Source organism: Vombatus ursinus, unplaced genomic scaffold (genome assembly GCF_900497805.2).
Source record: "Vombatus ursinus unplaced genomic scaffold, bare-nosed wombat genome assembly UNPS02014773.1, whole genome shotgun sequence".
Classification (NCBI taxonomy): domain Eukaryota; kingdom Metazoa; phylum Chordata; class Mammalia; order Diprotodontia; family Vombatidae; genus Vombatus; species Vombatus ursinus.
In genome coordinates, this window is record NW_020954551.1 from 15,813,274 (window position 1) to 15,831,587 (window position 18,314).

Below are 18,314 nucleotides of genomic sequence, written 5' to 3' on the forward strand. Positions count from 1 at the left end.
TCTATCTATCTATCTATCTATCTATCTATCTATCTATCTATCTATCTTCAATTTATTAGACATCTTTGAGATTCCTACATAGAAGAACAGATGAAAAGTTTGCTAGAAAGGAAAGCTAGATGCCTCTAACTCTTGGTTAGTCTTCTTTCTTCTCTCTGCCAGCGTCAGAGTGAGACCACTCCTTCTATAAAATCCATCACTGGCATTCAGACCTGGCATCCTCGAGGTGGCTTCTAGGGAGAAAGGCTTACTTTCCCATATCTCATGACCAGATTCTCTTGTCAATTTTGTGCATTTTGCAAAGACTAGGGTACAAGAGTCCTTTACAATTTATAAAGCACTTTACATCTGTATTTGTATTTGTATTTGTATGTTTTTTTTTATTTGAGGACCCTTTGGCAGCCTGGTGGAGCCTAGGGACCCCTTCTCAGAATCATGTTTTTAAATGCATAAAATAGAACACATAGAGTTACAAAGGAAATGAAATACGATGATCTAAATTAAAAAAAAACACCCCCCCAAACTAAAGCAAGTTCAAGATTCCAGGCTAAGAAGCCCTGCTAAGTAAGCCTACCTAGATGGTCTTTAACGTCCCTTCTAGTTCCGAGTCCTTTGACCTTGAAAGGCAGTGAAAGCTGCTATGAACAGCTGCACCCTATAACCACAGGGGCTTGAGCAGTTGCTGAGCTTAAAGCAGGCCAGTAGTCACCATTTGGGTATCCTTCTATTTAGGTGCTTAATCAACATGAATAACCGCATTGTTGTTGTTCAGTCTTGTTTGACTCTTTGTGAACCCATTTGGGGTTTTCTCGGCAAAGATACTGAATTTGGATTGCCATTTCCTGCTTCAGCTCATTTTACAGATGAGCAAACTGAGGCAAACAGGGATAAGTCACTTGTCTAGGGTCACATGGCTAGTAAGTGCCTGAGGTCAGATTTGAACTAGGGAAGATGAGTCTTCCTGACTCCAGGCCAAGCACTCTATCCACTGAACCACCTAGCTGCCCTGAATAACCAAGTAGGTAGATAAAAATATTCTTTTTCTTTAGGGTACAAAGTAATCAAGACAACTCCTGTCTACTACCTCTGAGAGACTGAGGGTAAAGGCAAAATTTCCTGTACATAAAAGCTATCCAAAAGTGGAATGGGCTGCTTTAAGAGGTTATGAATGGACTGCCCCTCATTGGAGGTTTTTAAGCCCAGGCTGGAAGACCATGTGTTAGGTATAACAACAACAACAACATTTACTTAGCCCTTTATGTAACATGCTTTATAAAATTATTTCTTTTTATCCTCCTAACAACCCTGGGAGGTAGGTGCTACTATTATCTCCATTTTACAGATGAGAAAACTGAGGCAAAGCAAAGTTAAATAAATGACTTGCCCAGGTTCACAGCAAGAGTAAGTATCTGAGGCCAGATCTGAACTCCTATCTTCCTGATTCTAGGTCTGACAATCTAGACACTGAGCCATCTAGAGGGGATTCATTTTAAGCAGTGGGTTAATTTATTTTTTAGGAAATGGCTGTTGCGGTTCCTGCTGACATTGAGATTTTTTGATGACAGAGAAATATCATTGACAACTCTGTTTTCTCAATCCAGCATGACTGCCTGCCATTTGAAAGGCGACAATCAACTGAAACGGTAATACCCTTAAAAGTTTTAAAAAAAGAAAAAGCATCCCATATATTTAATTGCTAAAGTGCCATTTTTTCGTTCATGTTCTATGACCTAGGTCATCTCATTTAACTCTTTAATGTCTGTTTCATCATCCTTTTTATGCAATTTGGGGTAATAGCAACAATAACAAGGATTTCACTAGACTGTTTTGAATAGTAAGTGAATAATTACTTGATAAGAACTCAATGCATGAAGAGCCAAGAGAAAACAATAGGAAGCATCAGTGTCATATTAGAGGGATGCTAATATTGGATGAATGTTGTAAAGCATACAGCTCACTCCAGGCCTATAGGAAATGAAAGACAAATGTCAAAAAGAAAATAGGAAAGTGGTTCCTAAATAAATGCTTATTCCTATATTCCCTGACCACTATTAAGACTATAAGTGCAGAGAGGTTACTTAGGAAGTTGGTGGAAGACATTCCCATGCTAACAAGATCACAGGGACCTGACCCACTGATGTATTATCTCCACTAAGTTTCTGTTCTGATGCTGCCTCATGAAACAGAGGCATCTCTGGTCTTGAAGCCCATGCTAATGGAGCAGAGCCTACCACGTTTCCAAGGCTTTGGATATAGACCTGGTGACTGTTTGTATGTGAAGGTCAGCCTAGCTATCTAAGTTTGATTGATCACCAGAAGGGTCATCAGAGTGGTGAAAGCTTAGGGCCATAAGAAGATGGGACCTAATGGAAAGGCCGTGCTTGCCGAGGCAGATGGACTTTGAACCATCATCTAAAGATGAACAAAAACAATTCTATGTGATGTTTGGTTTAACTTTGCCTCCCCAAAGCCAAGATATAATGAAGCATCATTCTCTCTGTCATAATTTCTTGAAACAATACTGCTGTTAATTCTGCCTGTAATGACCTATGCTAAGAATCCTTTACATTAGAGACAAGCCATAAAGGGTAAAGCTGTGGCTACTCACCTCACGGCAAAGTACAAAGTGGCTGGACCTGGTTTCTTGGGCAAATCATGGTCAAGGACTCGGTGATCTAGTTGCAGCCAGATGCTCTGACCTCTGTGGGGAAAAAATTGGATGGGCACAAATCATAGGTCTGATTTCAAAAAAGAAAGCCTAGTAAAATGAATATCAATTTTTCCCTCTTTCTTCAGAGTTTTGCTACTTTGGTCAAACTATGATGTCATTTCAGTTTTAAAAATTGTTAATTTCATCAGCTAAATTTAAAAATTAAATTTGATCAAAACATCACATTCGTGTTTAGTTGTTCAGTCATTTCAGTTGTGTCCAGCTCTTCATGATCCCTTTCGGAATTTTCTTGGCAAAGATACTGAAGTGGTTTGCCATTTCCTTCTCAAGCTCATTTTACAGATGAGGAAACTGGGGCGATTTGCCCAGAGTCACACAGCTAATAATTGTCTAAGGCTGGATTTGAACTTGGGTCTTCTTGATGGAAGGCCCTCCACCCTATCTATCTTACCACTCAGTCACCCCTTTTTGTGCTAACTAGGAATTGACAATTACATCCCTTCAAATGTAAAAAATGAGACATTCTAGATGTTCTGGAAGGCAAATTTTTTTTTTTTTTAATACAGTCCATTACTACCCGAGGCACATTTCTGTGAATATGTTTGTGAAGTAAATAATGAAGCAACTGTTCATTTACTTATTTTTATTAATTTATTCAGGAACTTGGATATGTTTGATTTTTTTAAATGTAGCTCTCTATTGACTAGAATTGTAGGATATGGAACAGGAGAGGATCTTAGAAATAATTTAGTCTAAACCCTCATTTCTTGGATGAGGAAATATAGGCACAGAATGTAAAGTAAGTTGGCCACATAGCATGAAGTAACAAAACTAAATTTCAAACCTAAAATTCAAACCTAAATTTCAAAACTCTCTCTGACTACTGTTCACTAAGTACATAGGGCTTCTTGTTAAGATTCTAGAGCTGAGGGTCATTTAGTTCAATCCTCTAAGAGGAAGATAATTTGCGGAGCAGGTAGGTGGTGCAGTGGATAGAGCACTGGTCCTGGAGTCAGGAGGACCTGAGTTCAAATCTGACCTCAGATACATAATACTTCCGAGCTGTTGTGATTCTGGGCAAGTCACTTAACCCCAATTGCCTCACTTAAAAAAAAAAAGAAGATAATTTGTGCAATCACAATAGCTCCAAACCAACTTCTTTAAACAGATTGCTGTCTGGAAAATGGAAAACAGGTAAAGGAAAGGACATTGACATCGACCAAGACTATTTCCTGAAGAAGTTCAAGTGATGTAAATAAGTCACTCCAATAAGGAGGCCAAACAGGCCAGAAGTTGCCTCAGCCAAAAAAACAACTGATCTCCTTGCCAAGTGACGTGGCAGCCAAGAGCAACACTGGTTTAGAATAAAAAGGCAATTGCAAATGGTCATGGAGGTTATTATGTAAGCAGAATAGTCTCTCAAATACAGCAAAGAGACAGATTATTCCAAGAACATTTGTCAATGAAAATGGAGGGACAACCGTAAAAAAAAAAAAGGGAAAAAAAAAGGGACAGATTTGTTAGCATTTCAGTGACAAATTATTATTGTAGCTGAACTCAACACTTCGGTCCTAATATATTGTATGAGGAAGAGGAAATGGCCATGAAGAAGATAAAAGCAGTTGGACCAAACTAAATAAACAAAGAAGGAATCTTTGCCAGGAACAGCACACATTTGTAATCATTGAGGGGTGAATCTTTAAAACATCTCAAAGAGGGGAAAGATATCAAATTACTGCAAAAAGTCACAGATGGTATTAACTCCAAAATGGTGAATGACAGGCCACCGATAACTACAAGTCCATATGTCTACTTTGTTATCTCTCTAAAATCTTTCTTAAAAAAATGATTTCCACAGAGTTGAAGGATATTCTGATAAAAAAATATGGAAAGGGAATGGGTAGGCTTTCACAAACAATATTCTCTGTTGGTGGACCATATCTTCATAGTCATACAATTGACCAAAAGGTATATATAATATAAGATGTCACTCTGCTTATTGTTTGTTGAGTATGTTAAAAATTTTGAATTTTATATCACATCAATTTCACAACATAATTTCTACCAGTGAGTTTTCCCTTGTAACAAAGGAAAAAAAAATAAAGAAAACCAACTGAAACTTGTCTTATAGTGTGCGTAACATTCCATACTCACATTTCTTCACCTGTCCAACAAAAAGAGGGAAAAATATTTCCTCATCTCTTCTCCTGGGCCAAATTTGGTCATTGTGGTTATACAGCAATAAAGCATATTATTCTAAAAGCATTTGCACTGAATCTCATGAAAATTGACCATCGATCATCCCATTTCATGTCCAACTGACTAGAGGGAAAACATGCAGGCTTTTTGGTAATTCAATTGCTTATGGTTCAAAAAGGTTTAAAGATTTGGTCTAAACTGCCAAGAACACTTAGGAGTCCCCTCTGGCTCATTCCCAGGCATGTAGCCTTTGAAATAGATTTCTTTAATATTAACAATGTGAGATCTGTCAGAGCAGCAAAGGGCCAGAGAAGGCCACTGAAATACTCAGTGAGACAGAAGGATAAGGAGCTAGAAATATAACAATTCCTTCTGCATTTGTAGGAAATGAGGGTGATAAGTGGTTTGGCCGTTGATCTAATCTGTTTCTCAGTTTCTCTGGCCTGTGGGATTGATGGCTGACTAGGCCTGTTTCAAATATTTAAGGGTCGGCTTTTATTCAAATTATAGGACCTTTTGAATCCAGAGCAAAGTGACCACAAAGCTGGAGAAAGCTAAGCCACTAAGCCACTAAGGAAGGCAAGTACCTCTGTCTAAGCAGAGCTTTGGCTGCCCTCTAGAGGAGTCAAGCTGACACTCCATGCAGGGAAGACTATGGGGAGGGAGGCAGATTTTACCTTGGAAAGAGGCTGGGAAAACCAAAATCATTAAACTCCTTAGAGTCTCCAGGTGCAGATTGTTTTTATTGATTTCATCAATCACGATGATCATATAATCATTTTTGTTTTTGTAATTGTGATTTCTTATATCCCATGTCCAGCCTTGGAGTCACAGGGCATACTAACTACCCCAAGGTAAATTGCCTAATCTCCCTGAGCCTCAGTTTCTTCATCTATAAAACATGAGGGGTTGAACTAGACATTGAACTTTTTTTCTTTTTTAACAGCTGCCTCCTGACTGGGTCTCCCTGCCTCAAATATCTTCCTTCTCCCATCTATCTTCCATAGTGATCACTTTCACTCACCCCACAAATCTGGTCAGTTACCAAGCCCTGTCACTTCCACATTCACAAAATCTCCAGCCTATATCTCCTTCCTCCACTCATTGAGACCCTCATCACCTAATAGCCTTCTAACTGGTCTCCCATCTCCCTCAAGTCTCTTTCCACTCCAATCCATTTTCTATTCTGCTGCCAAAATCATTTTTCCTAAAATCGGTGATGGGGGTGACCATATCATTTCTCTACTCATTAACTTTAATGGTTCCCTATTAACTCCAGGATCAAATAAAAATTCTTCTGCTTGGCACTTAAAAACTCTTTAGAAACTGACTCCAATCTATTATTTCAGTCTCATTACTTATCATTCCTTTTTGTATACTGTGTAGTCCAGTTAATTTGGCCTTGCTTTTCTTCAGAAAAGACATTCTGCTTCCTTGTCTGTGCCCTGTCTCCAAAGCTTGAAACATGCTACATTGCCTCCTCACCTCTACTTCTAAGATTCCCTAGTTTTCCTTTTCCCCCTCTTATTCATTCATTCATTCATCTGTTTATCCATCCATCCATCCATCCATCCATCCATTTATCTGAATCTATCTATTTATTTTTAGTTTTCAACATTCACTTCCATAAGATTTTGAATTCTAAATTTTCTCCCCTTCCTTTCCCTCCCCCCTCCCCAGATTCCCTAGTTTTCTTGAAAGCTCAGATCAAATGTCACCTCCTACAAGAGGTCTTTCCTGATTCCTGCTAGCTGTTTACCTTCCTGATTACCACCCCCTTCCTAATTAGCTTGCCTTTATTTGGTTTATCTATGTCTATGCCTATATTCATGTTGTCTCCTCCCAGAGAATATAAGCTACTTGAGGGCAGCCAATATTTCCTTTTTGTCTTGAAAGATCTTGTTCTTTTTGTTGGGCAGACCAAACACCATGTTTCATATGTAATAGGCACTTAATAAATACTTAGTGATTGATTGACTGATCCTCTGATCTTTCTAATGCAATAATAATGACTGGCATTTACATGGCACTTTAAAGTTTGTGAAGAATTTTACAGATATTTTCTCATTTGATCCTCACAACAACCCTGGAAAGGGAAGTCCTATTATCAGCCTCATGTTATAGATGAGGATACTGAGGCAGACAGAGGTTAAGTGACTTACCCAGGGTCACACAGCTAATAAGTGTTTGAGACAGGGTTTGAATGGAGGTCTTCCTGACTCCAGGTCCAGCACTTTATCCATTATGCCATCTAGCTGCTTAAATGATTAGTGGTTTGTGACCTACAGATCTACATTGGTGGAGGGACTTCCCATACTGGGAGTTCTCTCATGCTTCTGAAATCGCAGCTCCTTCCTGCACTTCTAGTCTTGATCTATATGCCCAAGAGCAAACCATTTTCATTAACTAGATACCCACTGTACCATAAGTTTAGTTTTTCTGGTCTAAAAAAAGCCCTCAACAACTGTATGTGTCTGATGTGTCATCTGTACTAGAACAGTAGTAGTCTGGGAGGGCTCAGTTGTTTTATGGGAAAAAAAATGTCAAGAGAAAATACTTACTAAAAATATTTACAAGGCAAAGGGAAAGTACTAGGCTGCTGACCAAAACATTCCAAGGAGACACCCTTGAAAGAAGCAAGTTTCCAGGCATGGTCTCCAGAAAGGTGGGAACTGCCAATCATAAAAACCAACTTCTGGAAATAAACACCAATAAGGGACAGAGGCTACCTTCCCAACCAGTGACAGTTGTGGGGAGGCCTTTACCTTCACCTGATCATGTGGAAAGGAATAATTGTTATGATTATTTGTGTGGAAAGAAATATTCTATTCTCAAAGGCTTTTGGCTGAAAACCTTCCTGAAATGGCTGTGGATTTTAGAGTGAATTGTAGCCAAATTCAAGTTTTGTTATGTTAAGGAGGGTTTTGTGGGAGGCTGTATGGTGTATGTGGGACTTTTCCTCATAAAATAGTTTTAAGAAAGAAATTCCGTGACGCACAGGAAGGAAAGAAAAGTGTCTGTTTTATGCAAGGAATCCATTTATGTTCTTCCTTTTCTTTTTGAAGAGGTCTTGAAGTCTGAATGGCATGATGTATATGTGCATAATATCTAAGTGAACCTGGCTGTTTGCCTGGCACTTGATTAAATAGCCCCTCACTCTCAAGCCTTCCCATCCTCCAATTCGTCTTCCATGTCACTTTCAGATGAAACTCACTTGAAGACAGTTTTCACTGCTTTGCTCAAAAATGTCCCCTACTCTCGGTTTCCTACTATATCTCGTTGATCTGTTCTCAAGGCTCTCCAAATATCTTCTCTGCATTCAACTTCTCCCTGCCCCCCACAATCCAATGAACTACACTTATTTCCAGATCACAGATCACAGCAATTAGAGAGAGCTGGAAGGGATTTTTGAGGTCACTGAGCCCAAATCTCTCATTTAACCCAATAACCCCAACTCAGACCCTGTACTCCTCATTGTCCCACAAATATTCTGTGCTCATTTTATGTCTCTGTGCCTCTTGCTCATATTATCTCTTCTTCTTGCCCTGAATCCAGTTGTTTTGCCTTCTGTCAATACAAATCTTACTCATCCTTCCAGTCCCTTTTCAAAATCCTAATGTCATTCCTGACCACTTCAGCCCTCTTTGATCAGCCTCCCCTTTGACCTCTTGATGTAGGCCACTCAAAGTGCCACTTAAGGATATAGTGTTTTGAATTGTTCACTATTATTTCATGGCAACTTCCTACTGGATAAACTCCCAGACTCCTCTGGGTAGATTTCAAGGTCCTCCAAATAACTATCCTTATTGTTCAGTTGTTTTCAGTTGTGTCTGACTATTTTTGACCCCACTTGGGGTTTTCTTGGCAGAAATACTGGAGTGGTTTGCCATTTCCTTCTTCAGCTCATTTTACAGATGAGGAACTAAGGCAAACAGGGTTAAGTGACTTGCCCAGGATCACAGAGCTAATAAGTATCTGAGTCCAGATTTGAACTCAGAATGATGAGTCTTCCTGATTGCAGGCCCAGCATTCTATCCATTGTGCCACCCTAGCAAACAGGGTTAAGTGACTTGCCTTTGGCCACACAGCTAGTAAGTGTTTAAAGTTGGATTTGAACTTCGGTCTTCCTCACTCTAGGCCTGTCACTCTATCCACTGCTCTACCTAGTTGCCCTAATATCTGTCCTCCCCTTCTCCAATTTTCCCACCTTGCTGTCCCAAATCAGATTATTATGGGCAATTTTCTTTAGTACACGGGGAGTTAAACTGTGATAAGAACAGGTCATCATAGTGGTCCCTGGTAAAGAGGGAAAGGTGTGGCAGAATTGATTTTTTTATTTATCTGCTCCTAGAGATGGACTACCAGATATGAGGAAGAGATGTCTCAAAGGCCAAGGACAGTGTAGGGTGGGTTCACAATACAGGAAACATTAAGGGGAAGGCTTCAACACCAAGATATGGTCACAGTTGCAGATTCAGGAATTCAAAATCAGGGTCAGTAGTAAACAAGTTTGTTTTTTGCTCATTCTTTTGGACTAGATATGTGATTTCATCAGACTTGGAAATTCTGGAGAGGAAATTCCTATCGAACCAGATCAATAATTCATCTGCAGTGTCTGTTCTTTGAGAGCTGCCTGGGGCACTGAAAGGTTACTTTCTTAGAGTCACAATCCAATATCTCTCAGAGGTGGACTTGAATCCAGATCTTCCTACTCTAAGTCCAGCTTTCTCTGTCTACTGTACCACATTGTCTCTCTGTTGGACAAGTCAACAAAGGGGAAATCGGGAGAGAAGAGAAGACAATGGTAAGCCGAATGATCAAAGCCAGCTCAGAAAGTCAGGGACCAAGGCTAGATTCCAGGAGCCAAAAGAGGGCATAGTATCTAACTTAACAACAACAACAAAAAAAAAACAGCCCACATTCATAAAGTATTTTAGGGTCACAACAACCTAGTGAAGGAACTGAGGATGCTTAGTCTGAAGAAGAGAAGGGTATGTAGGGAGATGATACCTGAAAGACTGTCATGGATCAGGAGCTGCTTGATTCCAAAGGCAAAAGCCAAGAGTTGTTTTAAGGGGAAAATTGAGGCTTGAGGTCTGCCCATGTAGGCTATTCCAAAGTGGAATGATTTGCCTTGGGAGGCCGTGGATTTCCCCTCACTGCAGATCTTCAAGCAGAAACTGAAAGACCACGTGTCAGGCATGTCTTAGAGGGGATTCTTTAGGGAAGTATAGGTTGAACTAGATGGCCACCAAAGTTCTTTTCAACTCTGGAATTCTGAGATTCTGAGAGAGAAATCAAATATATCATACAGAGAGCTAGTAACTGTCAGACTCAGTCTTCTGGGTCCAAGGCCGAGATGCTTCCTTTTCTATCCTGTTGCCTTTATGAGTTAGGTTAACCTGACAGCATTCCTATGTGAAACTGGGAGGAAGGAAAAAACCCCAGCAGTCTTGAAATAGAACACATCTGCCTGTCTTTTCTTAGCCATCTATTTTCATCTGTGCCCATAGTGGAAGCAACCACATTTGGAAACGATCATTTTATGGTTCCAGGTACCACGTAAGGATAAAAAACTTAAGGCAAAACTGGGAAAATTGACTTAAATATGTAACAAAGAAATTTTAGTTGGAGGCAACTAGTTTGTCTATATTTGTATTTATTCACTTTATACTTATGTTGTATGTCTTTATATATATATATAGTTGTTGTCTCCACCATTCGGGAAGGAGAAAAGTGGGCCATTTTTGGAAAATGCTGGGTCACTTTCAGAGATTCCAAACTGTTTGCTATTACAAAAACCCATTTCTTGATGCCAAAATTCTCCTGGTGATGTTATATGGTTATGGATCATAGATCACTTTATATGATTATGAATCAGGTGGTTTAATAGGTTGAGCATTGGACTTTGAGTCAGGATGACCTGAATTCAAATCCCGTCTCAGACACTTACTAGCTTTGAGACCCTGGGCAAGTCACTTAACATCTCTCAGCCTCCGAGCTCCTCATGGGTAAAAGGGGGGGGGGGGGGTTGGACATGGAAGCCTCCAAGGTCACTTCCACATATAAGTCAATGATCCTATGACCATAATTCCAGAAGAACTGAAATGACAAGACACATGGTGGACAGAGTATGTTTCCAAAGATAACTTTGGCCACATAGTCCAAAGACTTTGTGGCAATTCTTTGTCTGAACTTCATGGGTCCTAAGATTTTCCTTTTGACATTTCAGATTGTACCTGAACAGGAGAGTAAAAGGCATCACTGAGAACATAGATAGCTGGAAAAGTAAGCAAGTTGCTGATGTAAGAGAGACAAGAGATGGGCGGCCTGGATGCTACATTGGTACCCACAAGATATTAAAAAGATGTTGGGTGGATCATCTATAAAAAATTTAAGGAACTTTGGGAAATAGATTGTAAAAAATCCCAAAGGATGAGAGGGCATGGAGAGGTTTTGACTTATACTTGTGCATGGAATATTACACCAAGATAATGCTAGTCTTGTGGCAAAGATAGAGAGACATGGGCTACACACAAATACTATTAGAAGGATTTGGTTGAACATTTGGACACAAAGAGTAGTAAGTAATGGTTCAGTGTCGACTTGGTAAGAGATTCCATTCAAATGTCCCAGGAGTGCTTAGCCCTGTACTTTTTTTTTTTTTTAACATTTTCATCAATTATTTGAATAAAAGGCATGTTTATCAAATTTTCACAATTGACTCAAAGCTCAAAGAAATGGCTGGCACATTATGTGACATCAGGAGCTAGAAAGTTGCTGACAGGCTTCAACTCTTGGTTGAATCTAATAAGATGAAATTTAATAGGGATAAACGTAAAGCCTTAAAATTGGGTTTAAAAAATGAACTTCCCAAGTAGCAGATGAAGGGGGATGGTTAGGCAACCATTTGTCTGAAAAAGAGCTGGGAGTTTAGTAGGCTGCAAGCTCAAAATGGGTGTGATGTGACATCTAAAAATGCTATTGCAAATTGATCTGAATTAAGAGAAGCATAACGTCAAGGAATAAGGGGTTGATTGTCTCTCTGTACTCAGCCCTGGTCTGATCATATTTATTGTATCTGTTTAATTTTAAGTGTTACAGGCTGATAAACTAGAGTGTCCTGAGAAGGGCATTCAGGATGGTGAAGGGTTGGGAGTCTAAATCATATGAGGATCAGTTGAAGGAAATGGGTGGGAATGGTTAGCCTGGAGACAGGGAGATTCACAGGGGACATGATAACAAGAGCTACGTATCTGAAAGTGTCATGTAGAAAAGGGATTAAATCTGATCTGTTTCAGAGTACAGCACTATAGTAATAAATGGGCAGAAGTTACAAGGAGGCAAATTGAGGCTTGATGTCAGGAAAAACTTCTTAACAATTGTAGATGTCCCAATGTAGAATTGGTCACCTTGGTTAGTAATGGGCTCTCCATCATTGCAAGTCTCAAAGCAGCTGGTGGATGGAAACTTACTGGGTATGTTGTAATGGGAATTCTCTTTCAGAGACTGGATTGGACTAAGTGACTGCTAATGGCCCTTCCGGTTCTGCAAACTGGGATACGAGGAAATGCTGGTTCTGGTAAAGTAGCAGCTCTGCAACCCCAGCCCCCTAAAGCTGTTATTTGTGCCCCACTTTCCTCTGGGGTGGGGGCCCAAAGGTAGTGAGTGGCAACAACTTTGTGGCAATTCTTTGCCTGAATTTCATGGGACCTAAGATTTTCCTTTTGACCTTTCAGATTGTAAGGCTCTGAAGGGTTGGGATCAGGCTTTATACTGATTCTACATCAGCTCCTTCATCAAGCATGATCCTGAGGATGCAGCTGTCTCTCTAAAACTTTTAAAAATGGATTAGCCAGTTGGATATGAGAATAAAGGAGTAATAGGAAATCTTGAATATAGTCCTTTTGTTTGGGAGGAGGAATGTCCAGGATGCCCTCCAGATTCTGAGATTTGGTATTCTTTTTTTTTTTTTTTGTGGATTTCTTTCTTTCTTTCTTTTTTTTTTTTTGGTTAGGCAATGGGGGTTAAGTGACTTGCCCAGGGTCACACAGCCAGTAAGTGTTATGTGTCTGAGGCTGGATTTGAACTCAGGTCCTTCTGAATCCAGGGTCAGTGCTCTATCCACTGCGCCACCTAGCTGCCCCCTGAGATTTGGTATTTTACATTTTGAAAATTCACCATGTGCCTGGACAGTCTATCATGGGTTCTATCGTATCCTCCTCTTAAGACCACATTCCTGGAAGCCAGTTCCCCGCTTCCGCTGCCATCAATCCCTCAGCTTAGAATAGCTCTTCTTGAGAAAATAAGACTGTCCCTAATCAGGGGGTGTTGGTAACACAATCTACAAGCTATTTAAGATAGAGTCCTGTCAACAGAAAGAACAATAATGAAGCAAACAAAAAGAAACATTGGGAAATTATAAAGCCCAAACTTAACCCCAAAGAAGAGACTGAAAAAGACACCTTCCCCTTATCTCTCCCATCCTTTGTGGAGGTGGGGGGTGGAGAATGGCAGACTTGTCACTATGCTGATTGGTTTTGTAAACTTTTTTTCTTTTCTTCCTTATGATGGATGGCCTTCCAGTAGAGGATAAGAAAGGTGACATGGGAAGAAAACGTGAAAACAAAAAAAGATGAAGATATAAATCTATTTTTTAAAAAGATAGCTTCTAAAACTAAAAAGAGGTTCACTTCTTGGTATAATCCAAAGAATTAAGAGAACATTGAAAAGGAAAAGCTTTGTAGCAAAAAGTTAGCAGCTATCCAAAGAGTCTCTCACCATTCAGGAATTTCACCATGGCAGGGATCTCTAGAACACGTCCCTGAACGAGAAGGGGAGTTCTGTACTGGGACTTGAGAATCGATACAGAGCGTACAAATCACGTTATTTTCTCAAAAGAGAGAAATTTTAAGACATTTAGTTTTAAATATCCATGCTATCTTTTCTTGAATTTGGCAACGTTAAAGTTATAATACAAACTCATAAAATATAAAACTTACATTTACCTCTCTGCTGTATATGCTGAATAAATCAGTTTTTCCATTCAGACAGAGAAGTATGTAGATAATAGACAAGAACTATAAATTCTTTACACAGACTCCTAAAAGATGCATACCAGCACCCTAGAAGCAGGTATCAGTCAGTCAATTCCCTCCCTTTGCTACTGTCAGAATGAAAACTCCCCTTGCTATGTATGGTAGGCACTCTATGTTCTCAGGCTCAGGTTGAAAATATTTGCCTGTTTCTCACAAATGACAGCACGTTCATTCACGAGGCAAAAGTAAAAGAAACATTAGCCAGCAAAATGTACTTACGTGTCATCTATAAATGTTATTCCAAAATATTCCTTTTCTTTGAGGTTGAAATGTGATGCCACCAGGTCCAGCAATTCTCTTGACAACAGTTTGGGCTGTCAAAGTAAGGATCTTATTAGAAAGAAGTTTTTTTCCCGCCTGCAATCCCTCCAACCCAGATAGTTTAAATAAGCTTTTTTTGGTATTATTATTGTTTTATCATTAAACTAATTCCCATATCCACTTGTTGCTTGGGATGAATCCGTTTGGATCTTTCTCCACAAGAAACTGAGGCTGAGGTCCAGGGCAGACATTTATAAGGGTAAATTTATGGAGTCTTAAGCAATCACTCCTTTTTATATAATACTTTATAGTTTACAATGCATATTCCTTACAACAACCTAGGGAGTTAGGGAGGAAAATATTTTATATATATATAAACATATATGTATCTATATGTATGTGTATATATATTACACCTTTCATTTCAATATAATTGGTTTCTTCTGCAATCATCCAGTATTTTATTTAATACATTTAAAAATATTAGTCAGAGAAAGGGTCCCATAGGCTTCTAGACTGCCAAAGGGGTCCATGACCCCCCAAAAGTTAAAAAGCCCTTGAGTAGATGGTTGCTGGGGTCCCTTCGAACTCAGAAATTCCACGAATCTATAAACCCTGTAAGGTAGGTGATTAGACATTAATAGTTCTCTTTTTCCTAAAGAAGAACACTCAGATATTTTAGGTAATTTACTCAAGGTCATGTGGCTAATGTTAGACCAGGTTTTCTGACCAGGATTTTTTCTATTACGATATATCCCACTGTCTAGGGTCCTTAAATTTTTTTTTTAAACACTCAGTACTAAGGGATCAATAATCCTGAAAGAATACTGAAAAGTCTCTCTGACTTTCACTCCTAATTGTACATTCTGGGAAGCCTTAAGCTTTATACAATAGGAAGGGGGCTATAAGGTTAGATTTTTGGGAGGCTCCATGAGTCTTGCCAGTTCAGTGCCACATGTCCATCTGCCTGCTGGATATCTCCCACTGGATATCATGTCATCACATCAAACTCAACATATCTACACCCCAAAAGTTCACCTGCTAACCTCTCCACACATGCCCCTCCTGATATCCCTATTTCCATGGAAGGCACTGCCATGGTCTTATTCACTGAAGTTCAAAATTTCCAAGACATCTTGGACCATTCCCTCCCCTTTTACACCTACCGACTCCTCGATATTCAACTGCTATAATCTCCAACCCAACTAAGGTCTTTATTACCTCTCGCCTGGACTACTGCAATAGCGTCTCTACTCTCAAGGAGTTTACTGTCTATTAGGAAGAAAGAAACAAATATGTAATTAAGTAGATGATAAGTTGTATCTGGCAGCATAGTATAGTGGATAAAGAGCCAACCTAGCAGCCAGGAAGACCTGGGTTCAAGGACCACCTCTGATTCTTACTGGCTGTGTGACCCTGGGCAGGTTACCTAACCTCTCAGTGCCCCAGGCAACTCTCTAGGACTACGAATTGCAGAGGAATAGCTAATCTGCATCAGTCTAGGATGTCTGATTTCTTACTGGGAGTTCCTTAAACTAACGAAATGACAGGTTCAACTGGCTCTTCTGTAATTACTTATATAACCTTGGACAAGTTATTTAACCTCTGTGGGCCTCAGTTTCCTCATTTGTAGGATGAAAGGGTTGTTGGACTATATCTAATATCTATTCTAGCCATAAATCTATGATCCTTCTTTAATCCTTCTCAAGCGGATTGTTTATTCCCCTCTAATGAATTTACTTTATTATAACTTGTATTTTACTTCTTAGTATTATGGTTTTATTTCTTCTACTAGGCTATAAAGCCCTTGAGGGTAGGAACTATGTCTTATCTAAACTTTGTAGCTCCCCTAGCACCTAGCATGAGTCTCTGTATATAGAGATTCTTAGAAATATTTCATTTATTCATTAATCATTCCCTCTACAAATACTTATTAAGTACTTACAAAGTTCAAGGCATTGTGCTAGGGAACAAAGATAGAAACAAGACAGTCTCTGCCCTCAGGGAGCTTACATTCTGTGTTTGCTGAATTGAATTCCGAACTCTTCATTTTCTTTGAGATGCTGTATAACTCAGAAGAAGATTTTTTTTTTAAATTAGCAATTCTTTTCTGGTATCTGTTTTCCTTCCTTAAACGTTGATAGTGGCTCCCCTCCCCTCCAAAAAACGTGAGAGGGGGCCAGGATTTGGGTCCAAATGGTCTTGGGTCTTAAGAGCTAAGGGTCTGGAAAGTCTTGGAAAGGGAAGAGGCATAAGATTGGAAGTCAGAGGGGAGAAAATGAAGGATACACAAGTTCAGCCTGACAGTATGTTCATTTCAGTGAAAACAGGCAATAGATGACAGACACATCCATTCCCCTTCAGCACTGAAGCCCAAGCATCCTGGCACACTGACATAGACATAAGAAATACAAACTAAAAAGGCTTCAGGTCTGGCTCAAACAAAGTATAAAACCTGAGCCAGGATGGGCTGAGGGAACTGAGGATGCTTAGAGTTGAGAAGAGGAGACTCCTGGGGGACATGGTAGATAAAGAAGACTTTGAGGGTTGGTGTGTTATCATGACAAAAGTGGGCTATGCCTTACTCTGCTTGGCCCCAAAAAGCAGAATAGGAGCAATAGGTGAAAATTTCAAGAGACAGGTTTGGATGCATGTAAGAAAAAACCTTTGTAACCACCATCAGAGGTATCTCAAGGCAGGATGAAATGAGCCTCCAGGAAGTAGCGCATTCACCCCTCATTAGAAAATTAGAGATTTTCAAGCAAAGGTTGGATAACAACTAACTGGGGATCAAAGGAACCAGATGTAGAAAGAAACTTAGAGGTCAGCTAGACCAACTCACTTATTTTACAAGTGAGGCAACTGAGGCATAGGGAAGTGACGAGGGGATTCTTTTCAAATCAGTCAATGAACATTGATTATTAGACACTTATTAGCTGTGTGACCTTGGGTAAGTTGCTTAACCTCTGCTTGTCTTAATCTGCTAGAGAAAGGAATGGCAAACCACTCCCGTATCTTTGCCAAGAAAACCGTATGGAGTGTATTGGCATGCTATAGTCCATGGGGTCACAAAGAGTCAGACACAATTCAATGACTGAACAAGAACAACAGCAAATATAACAAGCACTGTGATAAACAGTGGGGAAACAAAGAAAAGCAAATATATGGTCTTTGCCCTCGAGGAGCTCACATTCCAAATGGGGGAGATGACAACATGCAAATAACTATGTCCATACAAGATACACACAGTGTCAACTGACACACAGCATCGATGGAAGGTAATCTCAGATGGGAAGGCACTAACATTAGGGGGGATTAGGAAAGGCTTCTTGCAGAAGGGGAGCTGAGACCTGAAGGAAGCTGGGGAAGCCAGGAGGCAACGATGAGGAGGGAGAGCATGCCAGGTATGGGGGACAGCCAATGCAAAGGCCTGGAGTTGGAGTAGCGTGTTTGAGGAACAGCAAGGAGCCCCATGTTACTAGGATGTAGAACAGAGGTGTCAAACTCGAGTAAGCTGCCTCTAAATCAGATTAAAATGTAATTGGGAAATACTCAAGAAGATCAATAAAAATACGATACAATACAGATAATGTGAATTTGTGGTTTTCTAAGTCAGTATGCAGCCAGCAGGGATCCATTTCTCTTTGAGTCTGACAACACCACTGTTATAGAGCACGTGGAGTAAAGTATAAGAAGATTGACTAGTTAAGAAAGGGCTGAGTTGTGAAGTGCTCTAGAGGCTAAACAGAGGATTTTGTATTTGATCCTGAAGGTAATAGAGAGCTACTGAAGTTCACTGAGTGAGGGTGGGAGGTGGGGTAGAGTGCCGTGTGTGACATGGTTAGAAATCACTTTGGCCATTGAGTAAAGAATGGACTGGAATGGGGAAAGATGTAAGGCAAGGAGACCTTAAGAGGCTATTCCAATAGTCCAGGTATAAAGTGACGAGAGTCTGCACTACAGTGGTCAGGCTGTGTGAATAGAAAGAAAGGGACAAATGGGGGAGATGCTGTGAAAATAGAAATGACAAGAGTAGAGAGAAGAAGGGATATGTGGGGTGAGGAGGAGTGAGGAGTTGAAGATGA

The 18,314-nt window shown here is 39.9% G+C and overlaps 1 protein-coding gene across 1 annotated transcript in view; it reads right to left on the minus strand.

The window, feature by feature from the left end:
- FRMD4B (FERM domain containing 4B) overlaps positions 1-18,314 on the minus strand; it is a 209,913-nt gene that overhangs the window by 138,843 nt on the left and 52,756 nt on the right. Inside the window, exons 3-4 of the mRNA XM_027863670.1 lie at positions 14,188-14,282; positions 2,609-2,701 (exon numbers count right to left, since the gene is read on the minus strand). Of these exons, the coding sequence (XP_027719471.1) occupies positions 2,609-2,701; positions 14,188-14,282 (188 nt within the window). The remainder of the gene's footprint in view (positions 1-2,608; positions 2,702-14,187; positions 14,283-18,314) is intronic.